Source organism: Rhododendron vialii, chromosome 7a (genome assembly GCF_030253575.1).
Source record: "Rhododendron vialii isolate Sample 1 chromosome 7a, ASM3025357v1".
Taxonomy (NCBI): domain Eukaryota; kingdom Viridiplantae; phylum Streptophyta; class Magnoliopsida; order Ericales; family Ericaceae; genus Rhododendron; species Rhododendron vialii.
The window spans coordinates 24340842-24367715 of NC_080563.1; the positions used below are offsets into that span (position 1 = coordinate 24340842).

General features: G+C 39.2%; 1 protein-coding gene and 1 non-coding gene across 3 annotated transcripts; one reads left to right on the plus strand and one right to left on the minus strand.

Moving 5' to 3' along the window:
- Window positions 1-9201: 9201 nt before the first annotated feature.
- On the minus strand, window positions 9202-20132 carry LOC131332447 (nuclear pore complex protein NUP85). 2 transcript variants are annotated; one of them, XM_058366668.1, is made up of 18 exons: window positions 19679-20132; window positions 18650-18752; window positions 18392-18502; window positions 18173-18256; window positions 17505-17576; window positions 17364-17420; window positions 16330-16449; window positions 16055-16255; window positions 15745-15855; window positions 15611-15648; window positions 13889-14045; window positions 12959-13060; window positions 12762-12818; window positions 12439-12585; window positions 12246-12316; window positions 10898-10985; window positions 10652-10708; window positions 9202-9860 (listed from the first exon to the last, which is right to left on the minus strand). In XM_058366668.1, the coding sequence occupies exons 1-18, from the start codon at window positions 20044-20046 to the stop codon at window positions 9663-9665; spliced, it is 2142 nt and encodes a 713-aa protein (XP_058222651.1). In that variant the 5' UTR covers window positions 20047-20132; the 3' UTR covers window positions 9202-9662. The 2 variants fall into 2 exon arrangements, with proteins under 2 accessions (XP_058222651.1, XP_058222652.1); XM_058366669.1 differs by lacking the exon at window positions 12762-12818.
- LOC131334951 (small nucleolar RNA snoR100) lies at window positions 19275-19381 on the plus strand. Its single transcript, XR_009202351.1, has one exon. It is a non-coding gene; the product is annotated as a small nucleolar RNA snoR100 (small nucleolar RNA).
- Window positions 20133-26874: the final 6742 nt, after the last annotated feature.

The window sequence follows — 26874 nt, forward strand, 5'->3', positions numbered from 1 at the left end:
AACAAAAAAAAAAGAGTAATCAGTGACATACGTAGTACAAAACTGTAAGATTTTAATGTGTTATTATATATATATACATATATATATATATATATATATATATATATACACACACATATACACACACACACATTGTTTTGTTCCTAAATAATAATAAAAAAAACCTGTGAAATGAGAAGTGAGAATTGACTTTGGGTGCTGCTATTCGCAGCCCTTTATTTTCTCCCATAGCCTACTACATTTCGATAAATAGTTGTTGAAAATCATACATAACATTTTGGTAAATAGCTGTTGAAAACAAGATTTTATTTCGGTAACTACATGTCGAAAATATGTTCAACTTTCGGTAAACAACTGCCGAACATACATTTTTGGTAAATAGCTATTGAAAAAAATATTATATTTCAGTAATTGGATGCTGAAAATATATCTCAATTTCGGTAACTAACTGTCGAGTATAATTGAAAATTGTTAACGAATTATGAGGGAAAATAAAGGGCTGCGAATAGCAGCGCCCTTGACTTTTCTTCTGTTGGTGACCTTGCCCCCTTTTTTTTATTTTTTGAACGGCAATTGGTGACCTTGACTTGCTCGATCCAACCGGCGGAATCCAGTTCGGCGACTTTGGGGCTACCATTTCGAGAGAAGCTGAAGATTCCGGCAATTGATTTTCGGGAACAAAAACACAATATAGGTTAAGCAAATTTCTAATGGCAGATCAAGAAAATTTGGTCTCTCTCTTGCTTCTATCTTCACATCCTCTTCTTCTTTTCCTACAACCTTTTTCCACCCCTTCCCGCGGCCTTGTTCTTCTTCTTCTCTTTTGCTCTTTTTTTTTTTTTTTTTCCACTTATGTGCTCTTCACATAGATTTTGGGAAACAATGACAACAACAAAAATAAGGGCGAACGCGGCTATGTCTCCACAAGACGGATCCGTGGTTTCACGCTGTATTTCAGGACTTCACTAGAAGAGAAATAGCAGTCGAGTCAAATGTGAAATTGATGATAAGAAAGAAGAAGAATGGAAGAGATTCTTCCATCAATCTTCAACGATTGATCTATCGCCGTGAGCGACACATCGAAGATCCTAACTTAAGCTTAGAATATGAAATTTTACTCCTACTCCTAATTATAACCCGAATGGGTTAGTAGTGCCAAAAATCAAGACAAATAAAGAGAGACTTTGATTTGTTGGAGAGAGATTACAATGAAGTCTTAAAAGACTATTTATAGAAATGTTTCGGCTCCGAAGTGGCTCAAGGACTGAGCGGGCGTGTTAGGACTTGTCGCGTCCAACGTAAAGGACTGAGTGCCCCTTTTCTGACTTCTTAACCGTGAGGGCGATAGTGCTGCGACCTAAGGGCTGGATTGTAGTGAAGATCCGTGGTTTTGCCTCTACCAGCGAGGACTTAATAATTTCCTAACCGTATAGGAAAAGAAGTAACAACGTAAGAATAACTTTATTATATCGTAATAATAAAGTAAAGTTGGGGTTGAAAGAGAGATAGGAATAACTTTATTATGTTGTAATAATAAAGTTGTGGTACAAGAGAGATAGAAATGAGATAATTGCTTCGCTAGGAAGACTTTGGTTTTAAGCGTTGAGCTTGATTGGTGTGTGAACCCTTTTTTCTTCTTGTCTTCTAGTATTTATAGGCAAGGTGCTCTACAGTTTTGCATGGGATGGATTTCCTGCCCTTCTCTTGTGATGACAAGTGTCTTGAGTAGCTTCTAGATCTTGCCAAGTGTTCGAAATAACTATCCATTAACATGTTTAATGGGATCATGGGTGGTTATTTAGGAGTAAACAATATTTACCCACGGGTTAATTTCTGATCATGGATAGTTAATGGGATAATGGACCTATTTCTCCTCCTTTTCTTATTTCCGTGGGCTATCAAAACCACCAGCCATTTGACTTGGTCAAATGGCTCTTTGTAAGACTGTAACGCCCCGAATTTTGGGTACGTTAAGAAGACAATTTATTGATAAAATCTATAACGCCCTGAATTTTGGGTACGTTAAAAGGACATTTTATTGATAACATCAAATGGAGTCTGGCTCGTTATTACAACAAAACTCTCTCAAGAGTTCAATATTTACACAATGAAGGGGGGTCCTACGGTTCCTAACTACAGCTCCTCAGCTCCTCCATTCTTGCCAGCTCTTCAGCTCCAAAGCCTCCATGGTGATTTGCTTACCCTGATCATCTACAAAATCTGACACATTATACCAGCGTCGCCACCGATATAATATGTCAGGGTCACCAAAAGGCAACACCGTGAGCTACAAAGCTCAGCAGGACAAACCCATACCCGCTAACCCATAACTTATAAACAAGGCTATAATACAACATCAATTTCCACATGATAAGTATAAACACAGTTTAATCAATGACATATCCACATTCATTAATCAACTATCGTTCGTATTTCTCCTACGTGACTCATCGTAGACTGTGTCAACAATTTCACATATCAATTCACCTTTTCAAAAAACATTTGTTTACACACCCAATCTTTTAAAATCATTTGCATTGGCTCCGTACCGCGGATAACCAAGCTACACACCCAACCTTGGTTCCGCCGCGCCGGGTTCCCAAGTATCCTCACAATGGTTCCGCCGCGCCGGGTTCCCATTGGCACACAAAAATATTTGCATTGGCTCCGTACCGCGGATAACCAAGCTACACACCCAACCTCACAATGGTTCCGTTTTTCCCGGATCCCATTGGAACACACACAAAACACACTCCACACAATGGGCTACCACGTCCGGCCACATTGCGGTTTCCAAAACATTTCCTTTCAAACCAAAAATTAGTTTTTAACGCACCCAACCTCGGTTCCGCCGCGCCGGTCTCCCGAGTATCCTCACAATGGTTCCGCCGCACCGGGTTCCCATTGGCACACAATTGCATTGGCTCCTCTCCGCGGATAACCAAGCCATACCTCACCATGGTTCCGCCGGTCCGGGTTCCCATGGGAACGCACACAACCTCACAATGGTTCCGCTATTCCGGATCTCCATTGGAACACACACAACCTCACAATGGTTCCGCTATTCCGGATCTCCATTGGAACACATACAACCTCACAATGGTTCCGCTTTTCCCGGATCCCATTGGAACACACACAACCTCACAATGGTTCCGCTATTCCGGATCTCCATTGGAACACACACAACCTCACAATGGTTCCGCTTTTCCCGGATTCCCATTGGAACGCACACAACCTCACAATGGTTCCGCTATTCCGGATCTCCATTGGAATACACACAACCTCACAATGGTTCCGCTTTTCCCGGATTCCCATTGGAACGCACACAACCTCACAATGGTTCCGCTATTCCGGATCTCCATTGGAACACACACAACCTCACAATGGTTCCGCTTTTCCCGGATTCCCATTGGAACGCACACAAAACACACACCACACAATGGGCTACCACGTCCGGCCACATTGTGGTTTTCACAATCCACGCAATGGGCTACCAAGTCCGGCCACATTACGAGTTTTCATACACACAACGGGCTACCAAGTCCGGCCACGTTGCGGTTTTCAAAATCCACACGATGGGCTACCACGTCCGGCCACATCGCGGTTTCCAAAACATTTCAACCTTTTCAAATGTTTCTTTTACACACGCACACAACTCACATAATGCCACCCAAAACCGGTCATTATGTTGTTTCAAAAATATTTCCTTCCTCGGAAAACGTTTCCTTTCATTAATCACACCCTAGGTGTCATGTTTCTACATTCTCGGTTCTCGTGTCTCGTTTACATTCAAAGACTCCGCGGTAGGACACGTATCTTTCTAACAAGATCATCCAATTCTATATTACTTTAACACGCTCAATCACTACTTATAGCATAACGCCACATATACGGACGCCTTTGGAGTGTATCACTTATGCTTTATTCAAAGCACAACGCCATATGTACGGACGTCTTTGGAGTGAAATCACTTATGCTTTATCACATACCACAAGTAATACAAGCACTTCATATACGCATACTCATAACTATCTTAAAGATCAAAATACGAATACTTCTAATCAAATGATAAGTACGGAAATAAAGATAACCTACTTTATACTTGAGTAAGTAAATAAGTAAATGGGAAGTAAGTAAGGATTTCCTTACATATACGTTGAGATGGTGGACAAGGGATTCTACATTATACTTTCCAACATACAGTTCTACGTTATACGTTGAGTTAGTGGACGAGGGACTCTACCTTACTTCTTGGCGGTAGTCGGCTACGGAAAGTACGTCGGTGGTCGGACGGAGTAACTTCCTACGGTGGTCTCCAGTAGCTTCGAAAGAGAAAGGTTTCTCTCGAAACTTCTACTTGACTAACACTACTACTACTTTTGGATCGAGAGGGTGGTCGAGTGGCGATTTAGTGGCGGCTTAGGTTGAGTTTCTCGAAGAACGCAAGAACACTCAAGAACAAAGGAAGAACTAACAAGAACAAAGAAAGAAACAAAGAATTCTAGAGAGAAGGAAGAGCAAAGCTTGAAGGTGTGAGTTGAATGAGAAACATGGGGTGCTATTTATAGGCAAAACCTTGGCTCTCCCCCTCTCTCTATGGCCGGCCCTCTCTTTCTCTATATCTCCCATGGATTTTGCTCCATCAAGTCATCAAATCAACCTTTCAACCAAGTCATAGCTTGTCCAATCTAAATCTTAGGTGTAAGGCTATGTAATCAACTAAGATCTTAGGCTTTTTAGGTAGTCATAACCTAGGTTTAGCTTGTAGTCAAGGTCTAAGGCTAATAAAAGCTAGGATTATGTCATAAAGGTCCATCATAGGTTGTCATTAGGCATAAAAAGACTAAGGCCTAATATGGTAGCTTGCAAGGCTAGTTTAGTCCTTGGATTGAACTATGGGAGATTTGTTGGAAGGATAGGAGACAAGGGGTACAAGATTTGTTTTGAACAAATCCTAGAAGTACAAATGGGAGTTATATTTGGTTAGGAAAAAGATTCTCCATGGACTTGAAAGATGAAGAAAGATCATGGAAGATCAAGGTAGGTACAAGTCTACTTCCTTCTTCCTTCCTCTCTCTCTCTCTCTCTCTCTCTCTCTCTCTCTCGGGGTCCTCTCTCTCTCTCTCTCTCCCTAGTACACACACACACACACATATATATATATATACATATAAAAGTACAAGCAACAATAAACAATGGGTACCTTTGGTACTAGGGTCAAGAAAACTTAAAGGCTAAGTTTCTCCTACTAACAAATAAATAAGCACATGTCACTTTAAATAAAATAAACTAGGGTACTTTTAAGAATATTAGGCCTTAAAGGCTACAAGGCTACTAAGTACTTTCAAATTAAAATATGGGTACTTCATCACATGGGTTTTAAGAAAAAAGACTAGTTTAATAAGCCCATGTACTTGGTGAAAGAATAACTCTATTACCCAATGGATAATAAATACCCTAACGGTTATCGTCCAATGGATAATAAGGTACGAGTACTTTAAATCATAATTTAAGTCTTTTAAAAGACTACATGTTCTTTTGAATTTTACCCATGTGTTTATATATATGTACTCTAGTCAAATATAATAAAGGAAAAGCTTTTGTCCAATGGATAAAGATTTTCCTAACAATCTTTGTCCAATGGACAATAGTTACTATGGTACTTTTATTTAGAAAAAATAATCAAAAGTACTTTTCAAAATAATTATAAATGTCATTTCTTTTAAAAGATCAAAGTACTTGTCAAATCTTTCAAAAACCCTTTTAATATAAAGAATTGGGTTTCTATTATCCAATGGATAATAGTTCCCCTAACATTTATTGTCCAATGGACAAAGAATAAAACCAAATTAATAAAAAGAAATAAATAAGAAATTTCTAGGGTTTGAAAAGTTTGACTAGTCACATCAACTTTATTGGAAGATTCCCTAGTCACATCGGTACTTTATTTTGGTCAAAAGAGTTATTACCCAATGGTTACTAACTTCCCAAATGGTTATTACCCAATGGATAATGATTTCCCTTGCGGTTAATAACCATTGGACAAAAGAGTACAAGTACCTTTTATAAAAAATAAAATTTTGAAAAGACTACATGTACTTTTATAATAAAAAGTTTATTATCCAATGGACAAAAATTACCCTTGTGGTTATTAACCAATGGATAATGGAGGGGTGGAAAAATCCCCAATAAACAATGCATATAAGTACTAGCACATGTTTTTATAAACCATTAAAATATTATATCTTTGTACTTATCAAAATATTTTAAAGGAAAACCTATTGTCCAATGGATAAAAATTACCCTAACCATTATGGACCAAAGGGTAAAGGCAAAGGTTCAAAAGGTCCAAGGGTTTCAAAAGGTCCAACTAGTAACTAGGTAAGTTGGTTGCTCGGTTCCTCCAAGTAGTCGGTTGGAAATTAACCAAAATTGGTCACGTAGGTTTTTCTAGTCACGAGTTTAACCAAGGACCAAAATTTAACTACGAAGAATATCAACAAGAAATCATATAACACTCAAGAGAAAATAAGTAATTCAAATAAAATTCAAATATTTAACGAAATTTTTACAGACCAAAATTCAGGGTCGTTACAAAGACAGCAAGCACTCACCCACCTTCCACATTACATGGGAATTCCGGGTAGTGGGCCATTTAATTAATTAAATGGTTTTTTAATATGTTTAACCCACAAAATCACTTAACAGGCATACAAAAGTCATGGGCCAACTTATTCTTTCTTGCAAATAGGCCCAACAACTCTTAAGCTTGCACTCGAATCAAACTAAAATTAATTGGGCCCAATCAGTCTTGCCTTGGCCCATTAATTTTGGTTTCAACAAATATATTTCTTAGCCCAATTTAATTGAACTTCAATTAAATGGCCGCTCAACGCTAGTCTAGGACTGAGTGCCAAAAACGGGTGTAAACAAGAAAACAACAAATGTAGGAAATAACTTCCTAACTTCTGCACTAGTCTTCATTCAATCATTTGCTTCCACTTGTCAAAATAACTTCCCACTTCCCTTCAAATGTGTAGGAGCGTGATAAGTGTCCTTTTTAACTTCCACGTGTGTAGGAGTAAGCCAAGTGTCCTGCATGTAAATAACAGTAATAAAAGAAATACTAATACTAGTTCTAATATTAATACGAATACTTAATAATAATAAAATAGGAAGCATTCTCATAATTGCCACATTTCGGTCGATCATCGACAGGCTGTGAAATATGGTGTAAACATGTGCATAGCTTTTCTACTATAGAGTTGAAAGAGACCACTTCGAAGAGTAGAAGACGACGACTCGACGAGGTGTTTAGCGGCTGCAATGTCAGCGTCACAGGCGAAGGGTTCTCGAGGCTGTGCTGGTCTGGGGAGGAGAGGGAGATCCCATGAAGACAACAATGTGAAAGAGGGAGTTGAATCGGAGAGAGAGAGAGAGAGAGAGAGAGAGAGAGAGAGAGTGAGTGAAAAAGAGCAAAGGAAATGATCACCGCAGTCAATTTGGGCAAAAAAGTCAATACAATGTAACCGAGCCTATCTAAGTTCGAAAATAATATTCAGGATTGGAATCGAACCGAACTTAAAAATTCAGAATCCTATTGGTACCGACCGGACCCATAGGGAAAATGCACCGACGGCCACCGGAAGGCCGATCCGAGCCGTCCAAAAATTTTAAAAAATAAAACCGAGTGGGCCTTCGCGAGAGTCAATGGCATCCAAAGTGTGTAGGGTACTTGATCCGAGCACCCCTTTTTCGTGTATATTTGTATACACGTGTATATACATGAAAAAGGGGTGCTCGGATCAAGTACCCTACACACCTCGGATGCCATTGATTCTTGCATAGGCCCACTCGGTTTTATTTTTTAAAATTTTTGGACGGCTCGGATCGGCCGTCCGGTGGCCGGAGACGGCCGTCCGGTGGCCGTCGGTGCATTTTCCCTATGGCCCGGTCGGTACCAATAGCAGCTCTCTTAAAAATTAGGACCGACCTCTAATTTTCTATTGTTTTAATTTCTTTATCTAGGCTTTAAGACCTTTTAGAGGTGTGAACTTTGTCCCGATGGGTGCTCCTTGATTGGTTTCTTGCCAATTAAGGCTCCGTTCAGTTGCCAGGAAAGTACAAGAAATGATGGGAAAATCAACTTTCCCATGATTTTTGTAGTGTTCAGTTGACAGGAAAGTAGTGGGAAACATAATTTTAAGTTTTCCTGCAGGAATTACTTTCCTGCAAAAGTGATCCTGCAAAAAACACAGGATTTTGCGTCGCGGGAAAAGGAAAATGAGTGAACACTCACAAAATTTTCCCGAAAGTTTCTTTTTCCTGACAAATGAACAACTAAACCTTAATTATTCTTGCAAAATTTTTTTGTCAAATGAACACTCACAGGAAAATAATTTTCTTTTTCTTTTACTTCACTTTACTTGACTTTTCCTGAGAATAACTTTCCTGTACAACATTCCTGGCAACTGAACAGAGCCTCAGGCTAGAAAAAGAAAATTATTTTCCTGTGAGTGTTCATTTGACAAAAGAATTTTGCAAGAATAATTAAGGTTTAGTTGTTCATTTGTCAGGAAAAAGAAACTTTCGGGAAAATTTTGTGAGTGTTCACTCATTTTCCTTTTCCCGTGACGCAAAATCCTGTGTTTTTTGCAGGATCACTTTTGCAGGAAAGTAATTCTTGCAGGAAAACTTAAAAATATGTTTCCTACTACTTTCCTGGCAACTGAACACTACAAAAATCATGGGAAAGTTGATTTTTCCATCCTTTCCTGTACTTTCCTGGCAACTGAACGGAGCCTAAGAGTTTAGATCTCAAATCCTTGGGCAAGATTACCCCTAGATTTAAGAATTTTTTGTTCTTAGATTTAGGAGTATGATGTCATCAACCCTTATTCCTTTAATATTTGTAACAATTTCAGATATTATAAATTCTTTTGCTGTTCAAAAAAAAAAAAAAACTTTAATTGATCATTTATATGTTTTGCCAACAAAAATTGATCATTTTAAATGGGTGTGGAATAAATATGGGGCTAGAGGGAATTTTGTTGGGTCAAATAGGATTACTTATAAGTTTCGTGCAATTGCAAAAATTTAAACTTAAAAATTAAAAAAAAGGGGAGATGTAGTTGTTAGAAACTAGGAAGGATTCACAGCACAGCTCAATGTGTTAAGCTGGAATAGTAACAAAACACCCTCTTTGATGATGGCCGGAAAAGTTTGTAATAAATTTCATAGTAGCTTAACATTACACACCCTAACAAGTTCTCCAACACAGAAGACGCGATTACTTCACAAGCTTCACCACTCCAACATACATACCATACTAACTTCTTTTCTATTCACATCATCTTTGACATGTATTTCTGCATCATCATTAGCTAAGGACTCTTGACAATTTTACAACAGCAAACACAAGCGCAACAAAGGCAGAAGAAGGGCGTAGCTTTTCCCTCCCGTCACATCTAGCACAGCTCTCATCCCACGACCAATTCCAAAAACCAAAAACAACTTCAACAAACTTCCACCACTTGGTCATTTAATTGGCAGAAGAGCGAATAAATGTTACACTGGTCGATGGATGTGTGAAGTTGGAGATGGGAAAATAAAAACCCTGTGGATCGCTATCTGATAATTTCTGATGCAAGCAGAATGGAATATCATTCCTCCAGGATAGCACGTCCAAGATTAGTTGCAAGAGCTAACCTGACAGAACTCAGGGCCTGGGATGGCAAGTCTGCTTCTGTGAAGTCTGGGCGCAGCCTTGCCACAATAGACAACTCTTGCAGCTTATTCAACAAAAGGTTAGTCTGAGAGACATTTAAGAGAGGATGCTCCTGCCAATTCAATAATTTCAACTGCACAGAAATATTAGGTCAAATAACAGTTAGTGTCCGATATTAATGTAAAAGTGCGTGCATAGAGGATGTGTCCTGGATGACTAATATAACAGTTGTCCAAAGTGGCCCTGTCTTGGAAGAGCTCTTCGTCACACCTGTGTGTGTGTGCGAGTTACTGTAATGCAAGTTCTGGAGGAGATGAGCCAACACCGAAAACTATCCTGAACTATAGACTCCGAAATGTTTCCTCAAAATAATGAACCCCGTGAAGAAATTTCAGGCAAACACAATTCCAAAATCAATTTAAACGACCGAACAGAATTGGCTGTAAAAAGAAAGTTTGGTACTACGGCATGGCAATATTTGGAACCGGCTGATCCCACGGTGTAAAAATACTTTCCAAAACAGAAAAGAAAGGAGTGGGAAAGTACACTCACTTCAAGGAAAATAAAATCTCTTTTTCGGTGGTCCAACCAGAACAACTTCGTTACAATGATTTGCTATCCTCATAAGTGAAAGTAAAAGGCACAGATAAAGCCACTTGGTGGTTGCTTTCAAAGATTAGCCCAATCATGCCGTTAAACTAATTTATCCGATACGATGATGCCATCACTATGACAATTGAACTCTAGAGTAGGAAAAGCTCCTGCTTTCTCCAAAAGTCGAAATACAGTCATGCAAAATATCACCAAGAAAGAGACTGTTCTGCATGATGAACACATAGAGCTTTGTATATGCCCAATAGTGCAAAGGCTGACAGAATTAGTTACATTAAAAACAATTTTAAACATCAACAAGGAAGAGCTTACCGAGTCATATAGAAGAGGCAGCCAAAACCTTTGCGGTGTAGAAGGGTTTTTCATAAGCTGCAGAAGTACAAGAAAGGAACTAATCATAGCTTATCTACATCAATACTAAACATATCAAAGTGAAACTCCTGATTGAGGTGAAATTGCAAATCCTTCCCTGGAAGACAGAACGGAATCCCTCCCCTATGCTGCTGAAGGATGAATATCTAAAACTGCAATAATTATTCAGATATCCACAGAACATACCAATATAAGGGATTCAGCAGCTTTCTGAGCGCTGTTGGTAGCAATTCCGTCATGAACCTGCTGAAGGGATCTCTTGAAATCCCGATACCTGTAGAGCACCCAAGAGTTTTTATTTTTATTTTTTGATAAGTAAATAATTATATTAGAACGAAGGCATTAAGGGACTGCCGCCCATTACAAAAAAAAAGACTACAGACAAAAAGGCCCTATAGAGTAAATTAGAGGGCAAATGGCCAGATTCAAGCAGGTCACCTTTTGAATACAGGCGGGTTGGTTGCCAGTCAAAGAATGACCCTAGTTAATAAGCGGGTCAAATTTAGGCCAAGTCATACCCACGGACCTGAATATTTTTCTCCTCCCTATGGAAAAGTTCGAAGCAAATGTTTCATTGAAAGTTGAAACACTTTTTTTTGGCTCTCAGGCCATAAATGCCAACTTTGAACTTCCGCGGCAATTAGTCAACCGAAGTTTCTTCCAGCTAATAAGGAAAACCATTTTCTGTATAACAAAAACACCCCTTCCTAAATATTTATCCGGATGCGGTAAAGCTTTTTGTCTCCACCCTATATTAGAAAAAATCCACAACAACCTAATTTTATTACCCTTTCTCTCTCTCTTTTTTTTCAATCATTTCAAAAACAAACTAATCGAAAATGCAGCTCTAACAACATTTCATGTTACAATGATTCCAATATTTTACGAACTGAGAGATGGGAAACCATTTAAGAAATAAAATAGTTATAGTTCCAAAAAATAAAACCAGCTTTTGACAAATGCATATATGACATGTCCTCCATTATTTTCATCTTTTTTTTTTCCTTCTAATCGATTTGGGTCACATCTTCCTTTTATTTCCATTATGTTGTGTTGTCTTCTACACCCTTTGGCTTTCCTCAACACTAAAAATTCCATCCATTAAGATACTACATGACGTCTTTCAGGTCACTTGAGCCCTAATTGCCTAAATAGGACTGAGTAGGCATATATACGACGAGTAAATAATAAATGGTGCGCACACATGCACACACACAGAGAGAGGGGAAAGACGGAAGGTCCATGCGGCCCATGACAGTTCCTTTCCCGACCAAAAAGAATTGGAGGCAACAAAGTATATGCAATAATACAATAGCTTCAGCTAATATGAGGCAACCCGCTAATATGACGGTGGTTGTTGGGTGAAGCACTGAAGCCAAATAAGCCCTGAACCCAATTAAGTTGCATGGGTTTGGGCGGGTTGGTAGGTTTTACAATTGCCACCTCCAGTTTAAACTGAACATGAACTGAATTTGATAAGGCGGTTAAAACGTGCATTGACAGGACCGAAGTAAAGAGAAAGGTGAGTACATACTTGTGCAAAAACTCAAGACCTCCAGCAATCCTAGACTCTGAACCCAGCAATTCAATTAATCCTTCCCATTGCTATAGTGAAAACAAAATCAGTTTCCAAGTCGAAAACTAAGGGCAAACTTATTTAGCAATGAACCTTGATTGTAAATCTTATCAGTTGTTTGGCTCAACAGATAAAATCAAGCAAAAATTACCTTGAAACTTTCTTCAGAGATAGACTTTCCAACAAAATCAAATAACTGCTGAGCAATTGTGCTTAAACGAATTTCATCCCGAGCTTGCTGAAGCCAGAAGACTCCAGAGCCTTTCTTACCATGCTTCCAGTGGTGCACTCCAGCAATCTATTCAAGAGATGCCAAATTTTTAAAGAGAAACGTCAAAGCCTATAAATATTCTCTTGCAAATTCAGCTTTGTCGCAAGAATTTACATATCCCTGTTAGTTATAAATTGAGTGTCTAACAACTACCAAAATATAAGATATATGTCGTCACATTCAAGAATATATTTATAACATACCTTCATCATCTTTGAACTAACTTTGTGAAGTTCATACAAACGGCAAATCTCTATGTTCTGCTCAAAACCAACAAAACTCGAGTAACAGAACTATAACTGCATGCTCTGAACTCCAGGACAAAGGAGTTTCACAAAACAGAAGAAACAAACCAAACATAAAGAAAAGAAACCTGTCACCAACAATATAGGTTAACCACCTTGAGGAGTATTTGATTATGGTGCATGGGTTGCTTATACAACAAAATTTTCAACAGGGCCATTCCTTGTTTTGTACATGATGCCAAATATATAGGAGCAATCTGTAGAAAGAGAAAAAAATCAAAAGGTTAGGGAAACTTGCTCCATACATGGCATCAACAATGACAAGTTTGAGGAAGCTAAATATAGTGAGTTTTGACATCTTCAGCATCGACAAATCAAAATTCCGTACTTAGCATAACGGAGAAAGAAACAAATCAATGATCAACTGGATTCAGAAAATTTGTCAACCTAGAGAACAGATCAGAACAGAACAGAATAATAGAATATGGGAATTCTCTAACCCCATTTGGCACAACAATGGTTATTCCTCAAAGCACAAAAACTCTTTGAAGGGAATTGGGCATCGATGCAAAATCCAAAAACTTAATGTATGAACCTACGAGCACTAGCTGAGTAGATTCAACACATTTTCTTGCAGTTCATGCCATTCCCTTGTTATGGCTTTTTAAGATAGACATGCAGCGGTTCCCCGTTACAGCATGAATGGCTTCTGATTATCACTAGACACAAAAGACAATTCTTCTAGTAGTCATTTAAACCAATTCCTAACGTGGTTTTCTGACAAGTGCCAAGGTTCACTTAGGACCAATTGCAGTGTTCTTGCTCGATGCAAGCTGCTTCCTATTGGTTTCTTGAAGAGTGATAACCTATTATTCCAATTCATTTACACATTACTCACTAATAATAACAAAAGAATTTCCGCCAGATACCAAACAAAAATTAAGGTGTTACAACTTACAATAAAGAATTAATAAGAACTACAAGAGAAGTGGTAATCTTTTCATGTGATAACCATTCTTTCCCTGACAAAATCAACCAATTTCTAAAAGGAAACAGCAATACATCCTTCAATAAATTGCACTCACTTGCCAAGTTAATGCATGTGAAGAGAGAACTTGAGCATAGACAAGTCGATGAAGCTCCTCCATGGAAATTCCTCTGAGATTGTGGCGCTCTTCATGCAAAAGAATTTCCGCTTGAGTGTTCCCAGCAGCCAACAACTCTGCAGCATGGACAACCATCCTACCAAATGGATAACGAATTAACATCAAGAAAGCAAAAGATGTCCATGTAGTACAGGTTGTTCATCAAGAAAGTGCCCACTCCTAAATTGTTGTTCTTGTGACTGAGGACTACCCCCGGTTAGCTGGACCACGGACGGGAATGGCATCATTGTACTGTACGGGTAGGCTTCTTCTGATTGCATATTCAGCACAAAATTGTTTGTTCAGAACACAGAACGATCTTGATCATTTTGGTACTAGAAGCAAGCGCAAAAATATACAAAAGAAAGAAGAATTGACTCTGGCCTCTCAGGTGCACACACCACACACTCCATATGACATTGTATAGACTAAGACTGTACGGGATTAATCTAGCAGACCTCTTTCCTGTATCCTCCAATGAACTCAGAAAAGTACACTTGGCACTTAATGGCAGTTGTAATGTGTAAGCAAGTGACCAAAAAACACACCAGAATACCAGATTACAGCATGTTTCACAGAGTTACTCTTCCAAAACCAGCCTTTATTGCCAATTACTCTTCCAAGACCAGGCCTTTAATTTGGCAGAGTAAAAAACTTTCATATTTCAAACGTAAAAACAAACATGAAACTTCACAAATATAGAAGAGACGGAGTCGGGGAGAGAGCACATCTTTCAGTTATCATGCTGGCATCATTTTCCGGAACATGATCAAAGTAGGGAACACATCCTCTAAGGCTCTGATGTGTTTCAACAGTGTAACAGCTTGATCTTTGACTTCGGTCTGGCTCTCCAACCTTTGTTTTGACAACAGATCTCCTTTAGCTCGTAAATTCCACGGCCAAATGCCAATGACTGTAAGTTACCCTTATGCTTTTGTTTTCTAGTTCTTTTTTGCTTTCATATTTGTTTGTTCAGCTCTCCAAAATCGTTCACGATCGATCCACAATTGGGATTGTTTGATCTAGCGTAAATCGTCACCCCCATCGAAACCCTGGGACTACCCAACCAACAACCAAACTACAGGAAAAAGGCACTGTATAGCAAAGGAGATAGTTAAAGCAATTCAGAAGAAGCATAAGGATGTTCATGGGCTCTAGAGGGATGGGTCATTCATAGATCATCCGTGGGATTTACATACAACGAAGGAGATGTGGTTAGTGATTGAATTTCAGAGGTGTTCTATCATTTCATAGATCCAAGTCCATGGCCTATTTCGGATTCCCTCAGAGCTTTGGCAACCACCATCAGAGGTGATGTACACACATTCATTTCAAGGGGCTTACAAAACTTTGCATTTTCAGCCTCATATTTATCTATATACCATGTTTGGACGGGTGAATCCACGTCGGAAGTACGTCATACCATATTGAAGTCCTCCCAAGCGCAGAAAGTCCTACGCATGCTTGGAAGAGGAGGATGGATTTCACTAATTAAAGGAAGAATAAAAGCCTTGCTACACAGGCTGTCTATTCCATATGACAAGGCCATCTATTTCACGAAAGAAAGCAATCTTGGATTCTAACTGATTATGAACAACAGCCACATTTGTTGAAATAAAAGTGAGGACCAAGTTTAAGTGAAGAGCTGACGTAAGAGCTCACCAAGGGCCGAAAGATCTAGAACATTCTGCTAAGACAACCTGAAACACAAAGAGAAGTCAGTCACGCAGATGAAATGCTTGACCTGTAACAAAAAATAAAAGCAGCATCAGTTGTTTGTGAACCACATCGCTTACCTCTGTATTTTCTCCTAGAATTCCAAGCAAAAGTGTCATCAACTTGTGGGGAAAAGACACTGGCTTAAACTGCATGCATTTCTGAGCTAGGTTGTTCATGCTCTCTAAACCCTGATTCAGGATTAGGAAGAATGCTTATTCATCCTCCAAGTTCAGATAAAAAAAAAAATCCTCCAAGTTATGTGCGTATGATATGAAAACAAATGAACAAAAAGCACCTAGGCCATAATAGCAAAACCTCATATACAATTACCAATCATAAACTTAAAGCTTATGTGTAGCCAAACAGAAGATAAAAGTAGGCACGGACCATAGTAAATGGCCTAATGTGTAACAAGTACGAAACATGCAGCTCCATCCAATGACATGTCGCAGAGGAGAGAATATTAGCATTTCCCAGCATGATTTGCAACAAATTCTTCAAGCCCTCTCTGGTCTGACGGTGATCGCACTGAACCCAGAAGGCACTGCAATCCAGCTTACTTATTTGTCCCCGCCATTTCTCCCATGCCTAGTGGACAAGGTAAGTCAGCTATGAAAAGAAAAAAAAAAGATTCATAGAACCATCCACAGATCCAAACACACCTTAATAAAATCCGGCTTGGTTCCAAAGCATTCACCGAATTTTCTGGGCGCCAATTCAAGACGCATACGTGGCATTTTTGAAATCAGAACAGCAACGGCTTCAACCAGTCCATTCTCTATCTGTTCGTCCAGGCAAAATACTACATATTAGTTGTAGGCTTGCAGCGACATCTTTACCAATTTTGGATTACGAAACTTTGTAGATAAAAAGACATGAACTCAAGAATCAACTACTTTTTTTTTTTTGAACAGAAGAATCAACTACTTTGAATAGCTATATTAGGACCAAATTTCACATAAATCTACGAAAAAAGAGCATAAATAGACCAAAATTAGACAACAACGGGCATAAGACTTCAGTATATATGCCTACCAAACATTTTTTTTAGGACACTGTCGTTTCCCCTTTTTTTGGTATTGTCATTCTTTGACTCTCCGTATTTCAAGTCTACCTTCTAAAGTTTAAGCTTTACTTTCATCTGAAAACCGTGAACCATGGAATGCTCAACTTCAAGAGTTAAAAGGGAGATATCACACAGAAGAGAACAGATTACAACGAAAATTACTTTAAATCAAACGAGAAAGCATGAAGCATGCCAATAATGGACATACAGGAACAGGCTTGAGGGAGTTGGTTTAAGCATAACAATGCCTTTTTGATAGAGTCAAGTGTGTCCATTGTATAGACTAAAGAGCAATTTACTAGCATTTTGCTTTTAGGGAGTAGTGAAGGGAATCCGTCTTGAACAAATCATAGACTTTACAGATCTCTTTTGACTCTTGGGGCACATAGAGCCTTTTGTCATTTGGCCTTTTTCTTCGTATGCGGGCGGCCTTCCCCTATGCCTTATCTTATAATGCACACTTATTGGTCATCGGAAAAAAGGATCAGACAAGGAGAATTCACTAGGCAATCTAAAACTAGAAAAATCAAACATAGAGACTGAAATTATGCTGTTGAATCCCTAAGGCTGAGTTTGCGACTGAAGTTCAAATTTCTCATAGTCAATAAAGAAGTATTGTGGCTTACAAACCTCACGGCTTCCAACCTGATTCAGCTGATAAGATCCATGCAAACGTAACATTTTCACCTGGACATGATAGCTACCAATATGAGTCCTGTTATTTCCATAATAGCAAGCAAAAAGAAAAATAATTCTTATAAAACTACTAACCGCAACATCTAGCCAGCCAACTGCCAAAGCTGATGATATTGCTTCCCAGTATTTATCATCATCTTCAATTGCCTAAGGACAGGTTCACACAAAACAAATGTGTTTCACAAAGCAAATTTATGAGCATAAAAACTCTGGAAACCAACAAATACCATTCCTAAAAATCTACCTAGGCTAAAAATTCTACTGGATAGGCTCCATTACCAGCCAGGTAGCATGACAACAACATAGTTAACCTACACAGCCAATTAAGCAACTAATTATCGCAATGGTGCACCCTACCTTCTAACAAGGATAGATAACAAAGACAAATTTTACAAAATATGTTAATTAGATGAGGTCAATCAGAAATTTAGTCACTAAATATGCAATGAGCAACCTGCCAAAATCAGCAATTAAGCAACTAATTATCGCAATGGTGAACCCTACCTACTAACATGTATAGATAACAAAAACAGATCTTACTTAATAAGTCAATTACACGAGGCCAGTCAGAAATTTAGTCACTAAATATGCAATGAGCAACCTACCATAATCAGCAATTAACTTCAGAGAAATACAATAAAAGCATTGCTACAAAGAAAATTGTACTTGATAATAGACTATCACATTCCAACAACTGAATTCTGCCTCCTTTCCCCAAATAATATTAAAGCACGAAGTCAAACCTGCAAACTGGTAAGTTCCTTTTGAAAGTTGACAAGTTTTGAATGAACTGTTGGCTGAGTTCCTGACAGTAAGCTATCATAATCCTAACACACAAAAAACAACTAGTTTAGCATGCCTTAAGAGAAAAGGAAAAAACGTAAAACAAAAAACAAAATGGATTGGAAGTCAAATAGGGATTTTTTACTCACAACAAATAACTTTTTAAAAGAGGTTCTTACCGCTAACCAATCAACAAGCTGTTCAGGAGTCCAAGCTTGAGATTTGTGGTCTGCATAAAATATCACCATCAACTCCCATGCAGCTTTCAAGCAGGTTGGCTCCTCAACTTTCTAATAAGATTTGTGTACAGGCACAATAACAGGCGTTAAATTTGGAACCGGCTAAGACAGTCTATGCATTTCGAGGTCTGATTCAGTGTGGTTAAAGCCCCACAAATCAAATATATCCACAATGCCTCATAAGAAACACTGGCTCACCTTTAATACTGTCTTCGTGTCTTCAATCCCTACACTCAATGACAACTTGTGACCTCCAAGAAGAAAACCTATATCACGGCTATACTCCATGACATAATCCGACCTAATTATGCCACAGAAAAAGATTATTAGAATTCCAAACACTGCTGAATAGCAGACATGATAGAGATATTTGTTAAAAACAAAAAAAAAGAATTATTATTAGAATTCCAAATTCGATCTGGTTTTGTTTGGTTCACTTCTTCTATGCTGTGATTGAGATGAGTGATAGTGTAGTTAGGCAGCCCTGAAAGTAGGCAGTTTTTGTAATCCAGAGCCCGTGGAATCTTATTTCATTGGTTTTACTTCCTATCACAGGCGGCTTTACGAGGGTTTTCACCCCTGTTTGAAAAAAGCCCTAAAATTTTATATTTTTTTTTCATATGATTTGATAATTCTTTCATATAGGCTGAACTGGATCCTTCCTACACAACACGAGAAATGTAAATTTACTTGGGAGTAAGTAGATCATATAGCTAAAAAAAACAATATAAACTAGCCCCGATAAGTTCTCCACGAAAAGAGATACTATTTTTATCCTATATAGTTTGTTGTATGCTTTGTGCATTACGATGCTTTGGACTCTCAATGAAGGAAACACGGTAATGTGCACAAAAATTGAATTGGGTCTCTAGGCCTGCCCTCTTTGATGCCATTTGCTTTAATTTGGAGGTATGGTTCCGCAACAAAACACGTATAGGGGGCACTGTTTCAGTGGTATTCTGAGAGCAGCCACTTTGTGTATATTGCCAAAGGTCAGGTATGTTTCCAATCTTCTCCCACCCATACCTCCAATGATTGGGGACTACATGAGTTCTGTTGTTGTTGTTGTTGTTGTTGTTGTTACACAAAAGAATTTGTATACATTTTTGTCTAAAATCCTGCAGCTGCCCCTGCCTCCAATACTTAAATGGTGTACAAAACCAACAAATCCAGAAACAAAAATTGCACTGAAAAACTCCTAATTCAACGGCTATTAAACTGAATTACCACTCGGCATCATATGGAGACGAGACCGCTGACAGTTTTGACACGGCCGCCATCGAGTTCTTACGGCTCTGAAGAAGCGCAAACGGAGAGACCGAACCGTAGGCGATCCTCCGCCACTGTGCGTGGTCGATCTCGCCATCTCCGCTGCCGAGCTTCAATTCCACGACCTTCCCCCTAACAACTTCACCGTCGTCGGCTTCGGACTGAAAACCCGACACTCGGAGGGAGTTGCCACGGGACCAAGAGATAGAGAAGCGAGCAGCGATTGGATGCTTGAGGCCGTGGCGGAGCGGGTACACCACGGGGCCGACTTCAGACGAGAATGGGACGAGAGAGGTTTCGCCGGGATCTGACGTCAGGCCGGGCATTTTCGTCGGGAAGATTGTCGGAATCTGGTGATGTTGGGCTTAGCGGGCAGGGTTTTGGAGGGGTTTCCCGGAATTCTTCTTTTAGAAAAGAGAAGTCTAGGGTTAGATTTGAACAATGGGCAACTATGGGCAACTATTCGCAGTCCCGTATTTTTTTCTTAACCTGTTAAAAAATTTCAATTATACTCGACAGTCAGTTGCCGAAATTGAGATATATTTTCAGCATACAATTACCGTAATATAATATTTTTTTCAACAGCTATTTACCGAAAATGTATATTCGGCAGTTGTTTACCGATGGTTGAACATATTTTCGACATGTAGGTACCGAAATATAATCTTGTTTTCAACAGCTATTTACCAAAATGTTATGTATGATTTTCAACAACTATTTACCGAAATGTAGTAGGCTAAGGAAAAAATACAGGACTGAATAGTCGTCCGCTTGAATAACTATGTTTTCAATATTCTTAAATGAGTTTTTTTATGAAAACATACCTCGAAGTATCACTCATTTCACTACTTTGTTCTCGAACTATCAAAATTATTTACTATGTCCTCAAACTATCCAAAACCCTCCTATTTTGTCCTCCCGCTAACGGCATCCACTATTTTTTACAGCAAAATACATGTCCAGTTCATGCGGGTGTTTGAAGGGAAAAAATGGGAGTAACATTTTTCCCTTTCATTCTGGTGCCAAACCAGATTGTTGTTCCCTCCAATTTGAGTTCTATATACCCCTTGACAAAGGGAAAAAACAAAGCCCTCCCCTTTCTCCCTTACCTGCATCCCCCCATCCATGGCTTCTAAAAACAAAGCCCTCCGCTTACCTCCCTCCCCTAGCCCCCCAGCCAATTTTAAGCATCTATTCACCAAATTTCAGCACATACTCGAAGTCTTCGATCAAAAAATGAAAGGGTCAAAGAAATTGAAGGGGCACAATGCAACTTTGTTGAACAATAGCTATTACCAGAAAGAAATTTCTTTTCTTATTGCGCAATAGAAAAAAGACTCATCAAATAAAGTATTAAAAGTTAAAATGAGCACCACATAATTTGGCTACTTTCATATTCTTAAGATATATGAAAAACCTACAACGTCACACATGGAAAAGAAATTTACCACCAAGAAATCTACGTTGCAAGTAATGCAGTAAGCCAATTCAGTCCTCAAAGCAAAGTAAGCAGAATGAAGAACTGATAGCAACCAATTTAAGAAGTTTACAGACTCACCTCTGCACATTTTTTGAGTATCACGGGACGTTGAACCAATTTAAGAAGTTTACAGACTCACCTCTGCACATTTTTTGTGATCAGCGTCACTAACAGACATTAATTTCTCAAACAAAGAAATGACAACAGATTTTGTTCTCACATATAGTCAAGAATTATTGACTTGAAAGTGAGACGAAGTAGAAATCCCATTAAGCCAATGATGGTGACTGTTTAAAATCGAAGTGTATATGGTAAGAAAAAACTAGCTTCAGAAACCTCAGATGACTTTCATCATATATTGATATGCTTTGGATTTGAAGAAGGAAAGAAGAGAGGCCTGGTCCTGGTGTAGTGTTGTTTACATAACGAGAGAATATGGGAGGGAGAGAGAGAGGGGGTTTATCCAGCTTTGGGGTAAAAAGATATGAAATGGCATTTTTGCCCTTCGATTGGGTACAAGAAAGACACGTGCTTGGCACATGTTGTATTTTGCTGTAAAAAATAGTGGATGCCATTAGGGGAGGACGAAATAGAAGGGTATTGGATAGTTTGAGGACGAAGTAAATGATCAAGGACGAAGTAACAAAATGGATGATAGATAGTTCGAGAGTTGTTTTCATAAAAAAACTCTTCTTAAATTAATTGAATGATTCATCTTACCCTTTGTTATTACTTAGATCTATATTTGATTGTACCTAGACCCTGTTCCATTAACATTTTTTTTTTACATTTTTTACTTTCTCGTCGAGACGAATCAGAAAAATAAAAAAGTGAGATGCAAAACTAAAAAACGCAAAAAAAAAAATTCGAATACGAACAAAACCCAAAAAAGTCCTAAAAGTCTTATTGGAACAAGACCTTATTCCTTAATTATAGTCATAGATATGAATGGTTACCGTCCCCCAATTAAATGAATTTTCTAACTCCTTTTAAATAGTGGAGGTTAGAACCAACAAAGAGCTAGGACGAATGCTGTAGTTGCTGCCCGCATTTTGAATGCTACTCGTCATCCCAAAGTTGGATCAAAAGTCATTTTGGAATGATGCAAGTAACTTTTCTGAGATCTTTGATGTTGAGTGGTTCATATCACATCTAGCGAAAGATGTTAAAATTATAAAAGAGCTACCAAGAATGGAAGGAAAGATTGGATCTAAAACTATTCGACGGTGGCGACAGATATTTGGCTCCGGCGATAGGTTGTAGATGGTGGTTGAGATGATGGGTGGCGGATGCTCGGCTCTGGCGGCAACTCGCTCATACCTAGAGACAATGGGCTAATTTTTGGGTTGATCATGAAGTTTAAGGGTTTTTTTTAAGATTAGAGTAGGGTTTACTTCAACTTTTTGATGGGCTTATTGAATTTTATGATGTGCTGTATGTTATGTTGAAGATACATTTTCCTAGTTTATTTGATTGTACCTAGACCCCGTTCCATTAACAAATTTTTTTTTTTTACTTTTTTTACTTTCTCATCAAGAAGAATTAGAAAAATAAAAAAGTGAGACGCAAAACTAAAAAACGTGAAAAAAAAATTCGAATAAGAACAAAACCTAAAAAAGTCCTAAAAGTCATATTGGGACAAGACCTTATTCCTTAATTATAATCATAGATATGGATGGTTACTGTCCCTCAATTAAATGAATTTTCAAACTCCTTTTGAACAGTAGAGGTTAGAACCAACAAGGAGCTGGGACAAATGCTGTAGTTGCTGCCCGCATTTTGAATGCTACTCGTCGTCCAAAAGTTGGATCAAAAGTCATTTTGGAATGATGCAAGTAACTTTTCTGAGATCTTTGATATTGAGTGGTTCATATCACATCCAGCGAAAGATGTTAAAATTATAAAAGAGCTACCAAGAATGGACGGAAAGATTTGGATCTAAAACTATTCGACGATGGCAACAGATACTTGGCTCCGGCGATGGGTTGCAGATGGTGGTTGAGACGATGGGTGGCAGAAGCTCGGCTCTGGCGGCAACTTGCTCCTACCTAGAGACAATGGGCTGATTTTTGGGTTGATTGTGATGTTTAAGGGTTTTTTTTGTAAGATTAGAGTAGGGTTTACTTCAACTTTTTGATGAGCTTATTGAATTTTATGATGTGCTGTATGTTATGTTGAAGATACATTTTCCTAGTTTATTTTCAAAAATATATCATGAAGGTAGATGATATGTTTGAATGAGTTATTTGTCCTACGGTATGTTAAAGATGGGTTTTCCTAGATTATTTTCAGAAATATGTCATGTAGATAGTATATATATTTGTTGAATCTTGTTTTTCAGAGAGTAATTTTTGAAATAGCTCTTACATAATTGTTGAAATAGGTCATGAAATATATGCTATATTTCAATAAACATGGCAGATTGTAGACAACTTCCAAACGGGGCATCACCATACGGATTGATCGTCGTTGGTTGCTTGTTTGGTTGTTTGCTTCATAAACCAAGATCGTGGATATTTCCATGGCTAGGAACATCGCCACATGATAGAGGTTATCATCAAAACAGAGTCGCCACCTAGATTATGAAAACTAGGAAAAACGATTCCGGGCACGGGAGCCAAAAGTACAATGAGGGGAAGATGTTAGGCACCCTTCTTTGCCCAGCCATGAGACTGGCCCATAATTGTTCGACATATGATTAATGCTTACGTTATTTGATTCTAACACATAGTCTGTTTTTAGCCTTTAACAGTTGATAATGTGAGCCAGTACGATGATTGAAAGCATGCATCAAAATAAGCAGAAAACAAATATGTCTCAGTAAATAGATCCCTCGGCCGGTGGATTGATGTCACGGTCGAAGAATCTTACTGGATTGATGTATCGGCCGAAGGATTGATGTCCTGACCGATGTTCTTCCTCACACCAGAACAGATACTTAATAGAGAATCAAAATATTATGATTAATGCACAAAAACGTAAAAGAGATCAAACCATAGGCCTCTGGGCCTCATCACCTCGATCCCTCAGTTGCTTTATTGCTTCGGATTAGAGGGGATTGACTGATTTGCTTCTCGAAAATCCTAGGGTTAGGGTTTGTACTTCGGGATTCGATCGTCGGATCGTAGCTGCCTTCAAAAGGTTAGGGCTTTTGTAGAGGGGATATGAGAGAGTATATTTGCATAGTTTCGTGGCTAGAGAGAGTGTATGAACATGTTAATTTTGGAACCCTAAGGGCCCTTTATATAGGCAATTAGTGACTCACTCTTTTCAATCAAAATGCACGATTAAATCGGAAGTATATATGCAAAAGATCTCTTTTTGCAATCTCCTTACGTGGTCTGAACACATCGGGATTTGGCTGCTAGGGTTTTGTGAACGGATCAAACATATGATAGAACATTCCAAAATCTGGAAAATAGACGATCAGGCGGATGATTTGGCGGCTGAAGGATTGATGTTGTGGCCGAGTGATCGATCTCTCAGGGAGATTTTCAAGCTTCATGTTTCACGAGTGAAAGAATGATGCTGAGGCCGTGAGATCAATGTAACGGCTGATAGATGGATTCTCCTAAGATACTGTACTTCTATCTGAAAGGTTATTTGGCTCTGGATTGGGTCCTCTAAGTGGCTAAAAGTACTCACCATAAGTCCATGGGTTCATGAGAAGTCAATCAGCAATCACTGTATCCATTCATCATCGGGATGGTTCCCAAGGTGAGACTTGAAATAATCGTTAGGCCAAATTGGGGTGTCTATAGATGCCCTTCTTTGACTGAACTTAGACAGATCGCGAGACATGTTTAAGAAAGAGTCAAAGCCATAAAACAACTTCAATTTGGTCGAACCACTATTCCAAGGGTTTTTGAAAAAGGTTTTAGTTATGGTTGGGCTGGGAGGCTGCCTAAGTATTCCACGAGGGAAATTTAGACCAACCGTAGTTCGGGGGCAATAAAGAAAAATAAAAAGTTTAGAGGGTTAGAGACAGAAGACGTATCTTCGGACTTTAAAAAGACCTTAGTGAAATGTACCTGGGTTGTGCCAGGATTTTGGTAGAGAGTAGTTGAAGGAGCGCGGGGCTGCCGAGGGAATATTTTTACGGAGAACATCTTTAGAATTTTTGGGTAGATCAATACACAGCGGGTGAGTCGTTTGCTTTTCTTGATCATCCTTACTTTGACTGAGGGTAGCTCGGCAGAGTAGCCTATCCTTGCGAATGAACTGGATGGAATTGGTGTAATTGGGGTGGAATCCAAACCATCTTCTAGAGACAATCAGACACCGGCTTTGAGATATGGGGGCACAAGGCCAGTAACTGGAGCACGGAGCTTGAGCTGAGAGAACCGAGGCACGGAGCCGATTGTAAGCATGAAGCGAGAGGCTGAGGATTCAAAGCTGTGAGCTTGAGGTGATTGAACCAAGGCGCGGAGTAGGTATTAATCATATGACAAGAGCTTTAGGATGTTGGAGCTTGGAGCTTGAAGTGATGGAACCGAGGCGCAGAGGCGGTTGAGAGCTTGGAGCTTGATATGATGGAATCGAGGCGTAGAGCCGGTTGTAGTCTGAAGGTCTATGCACGAAGCTTTCCCATCATAAATTTTGGCGTAGAGCCAGAGGATCAAGGCACTGGACTGATCAATAAAACCAAGGCGTAGAGCCGGTTGATTACAGGATTGATCTGTTTCATGAGTGAGAGAGAGATGCAAAATATGTATATGTGTAATGATGAAGGTTAGATATGATATGGTGATGTAATTGATGCAGACTCGATGATGACAATGGTGATGCAATATGTGCACGGGCCCGTGCGTGTGTGTTTGATTTTAAGTGTAGAGCTTCTTTCAAGTTCAGTACTTGAGCATTAAGAGCGTAGAGCTCGAGCATTCGGAGGGCAGAATTCGAGCATTCAAAGTATAGGCTTTGAGCATCCAGTACGCAGTGGTTGGGCATTCAAGCGTAGAGCTTGAGCATCCAGTACACAGTGGCTGGGCATTCGAAAAGCTTCGAGCATTCAAAGTGTTAGACTTTGAGCATTCAAGCTTAGAGCTTGAGAACAGATGATATCTTGTTGATGTTACGGCATAGAGCCAGTTGAGATAGTGGGTGTAGAATCGCTGAGGTAGCGAGCGTAGAGCTGCTGAGACGGCTTTGACAATAGTGAGCATGAAGTGAGTGCAGAGCTGTAAACAGTTACGGGTGTAAAGCCGCTGCTGAATGATGGTGAGCTTAGAGTTGTTGAACATAGTGAACACGGGTATAGAGCCTGGGGCGGTTATAGGAGTAGAACCTCTGAGATGGTGAGGTAGTGAGCACAGGGCCGCTAAGATGGTGAATATGGAGATGCTGAGAGGTAGTGAATCTGCTAAGATGGTGGAATGGAACTGCTGAGATGATGAGCTTGGGGCTGTTGAGCTTAGAGCTGCCGATAGTGATTTGAGCTCAGGGCTACCCGAGGAATGAATACGGAGCTATTGAGCACAAGGCTGTTGAATGATAGTGAGCTTAGAGCTGTTGAGGTAGGGGAGGCGTTGACTGGCTTTGATGGGCATGCCGTGCTGCTGCATAGTGAGTGTGGGGTCATTTGAGATAGCGAGCGCAGAGCTGCTGAGGTAGTTATAGGCGTAGAGTCGCTGAGTAGCTTGAGGGTAGTGAGCACATGGTGCTGTTGAGTTGC

Coding starts and splice junctions, on each gene's coding strand:
- LOC131332447 (XM_058366668.1), bottom strand. CDS start 20,046: ATGCCCGGCCTGACGTCAGATCCCGGCGAAACCTCTCTCGTCCCATTC. Junction 14,046..15,610: donor TCTAGATCTTTCGGCCCTTG/GTGAGCTCTTAC, acceptor TCCATTTGGTAG/GATGGTTGTCCATGCTGCAG. Junction 10,709..10,897: donor CTGCTGAATCCCTTATATTG/GTATGTTCTGTG, acceptor GTACTTCTGCAG/CTTATGAAAAACCCTTCTAC.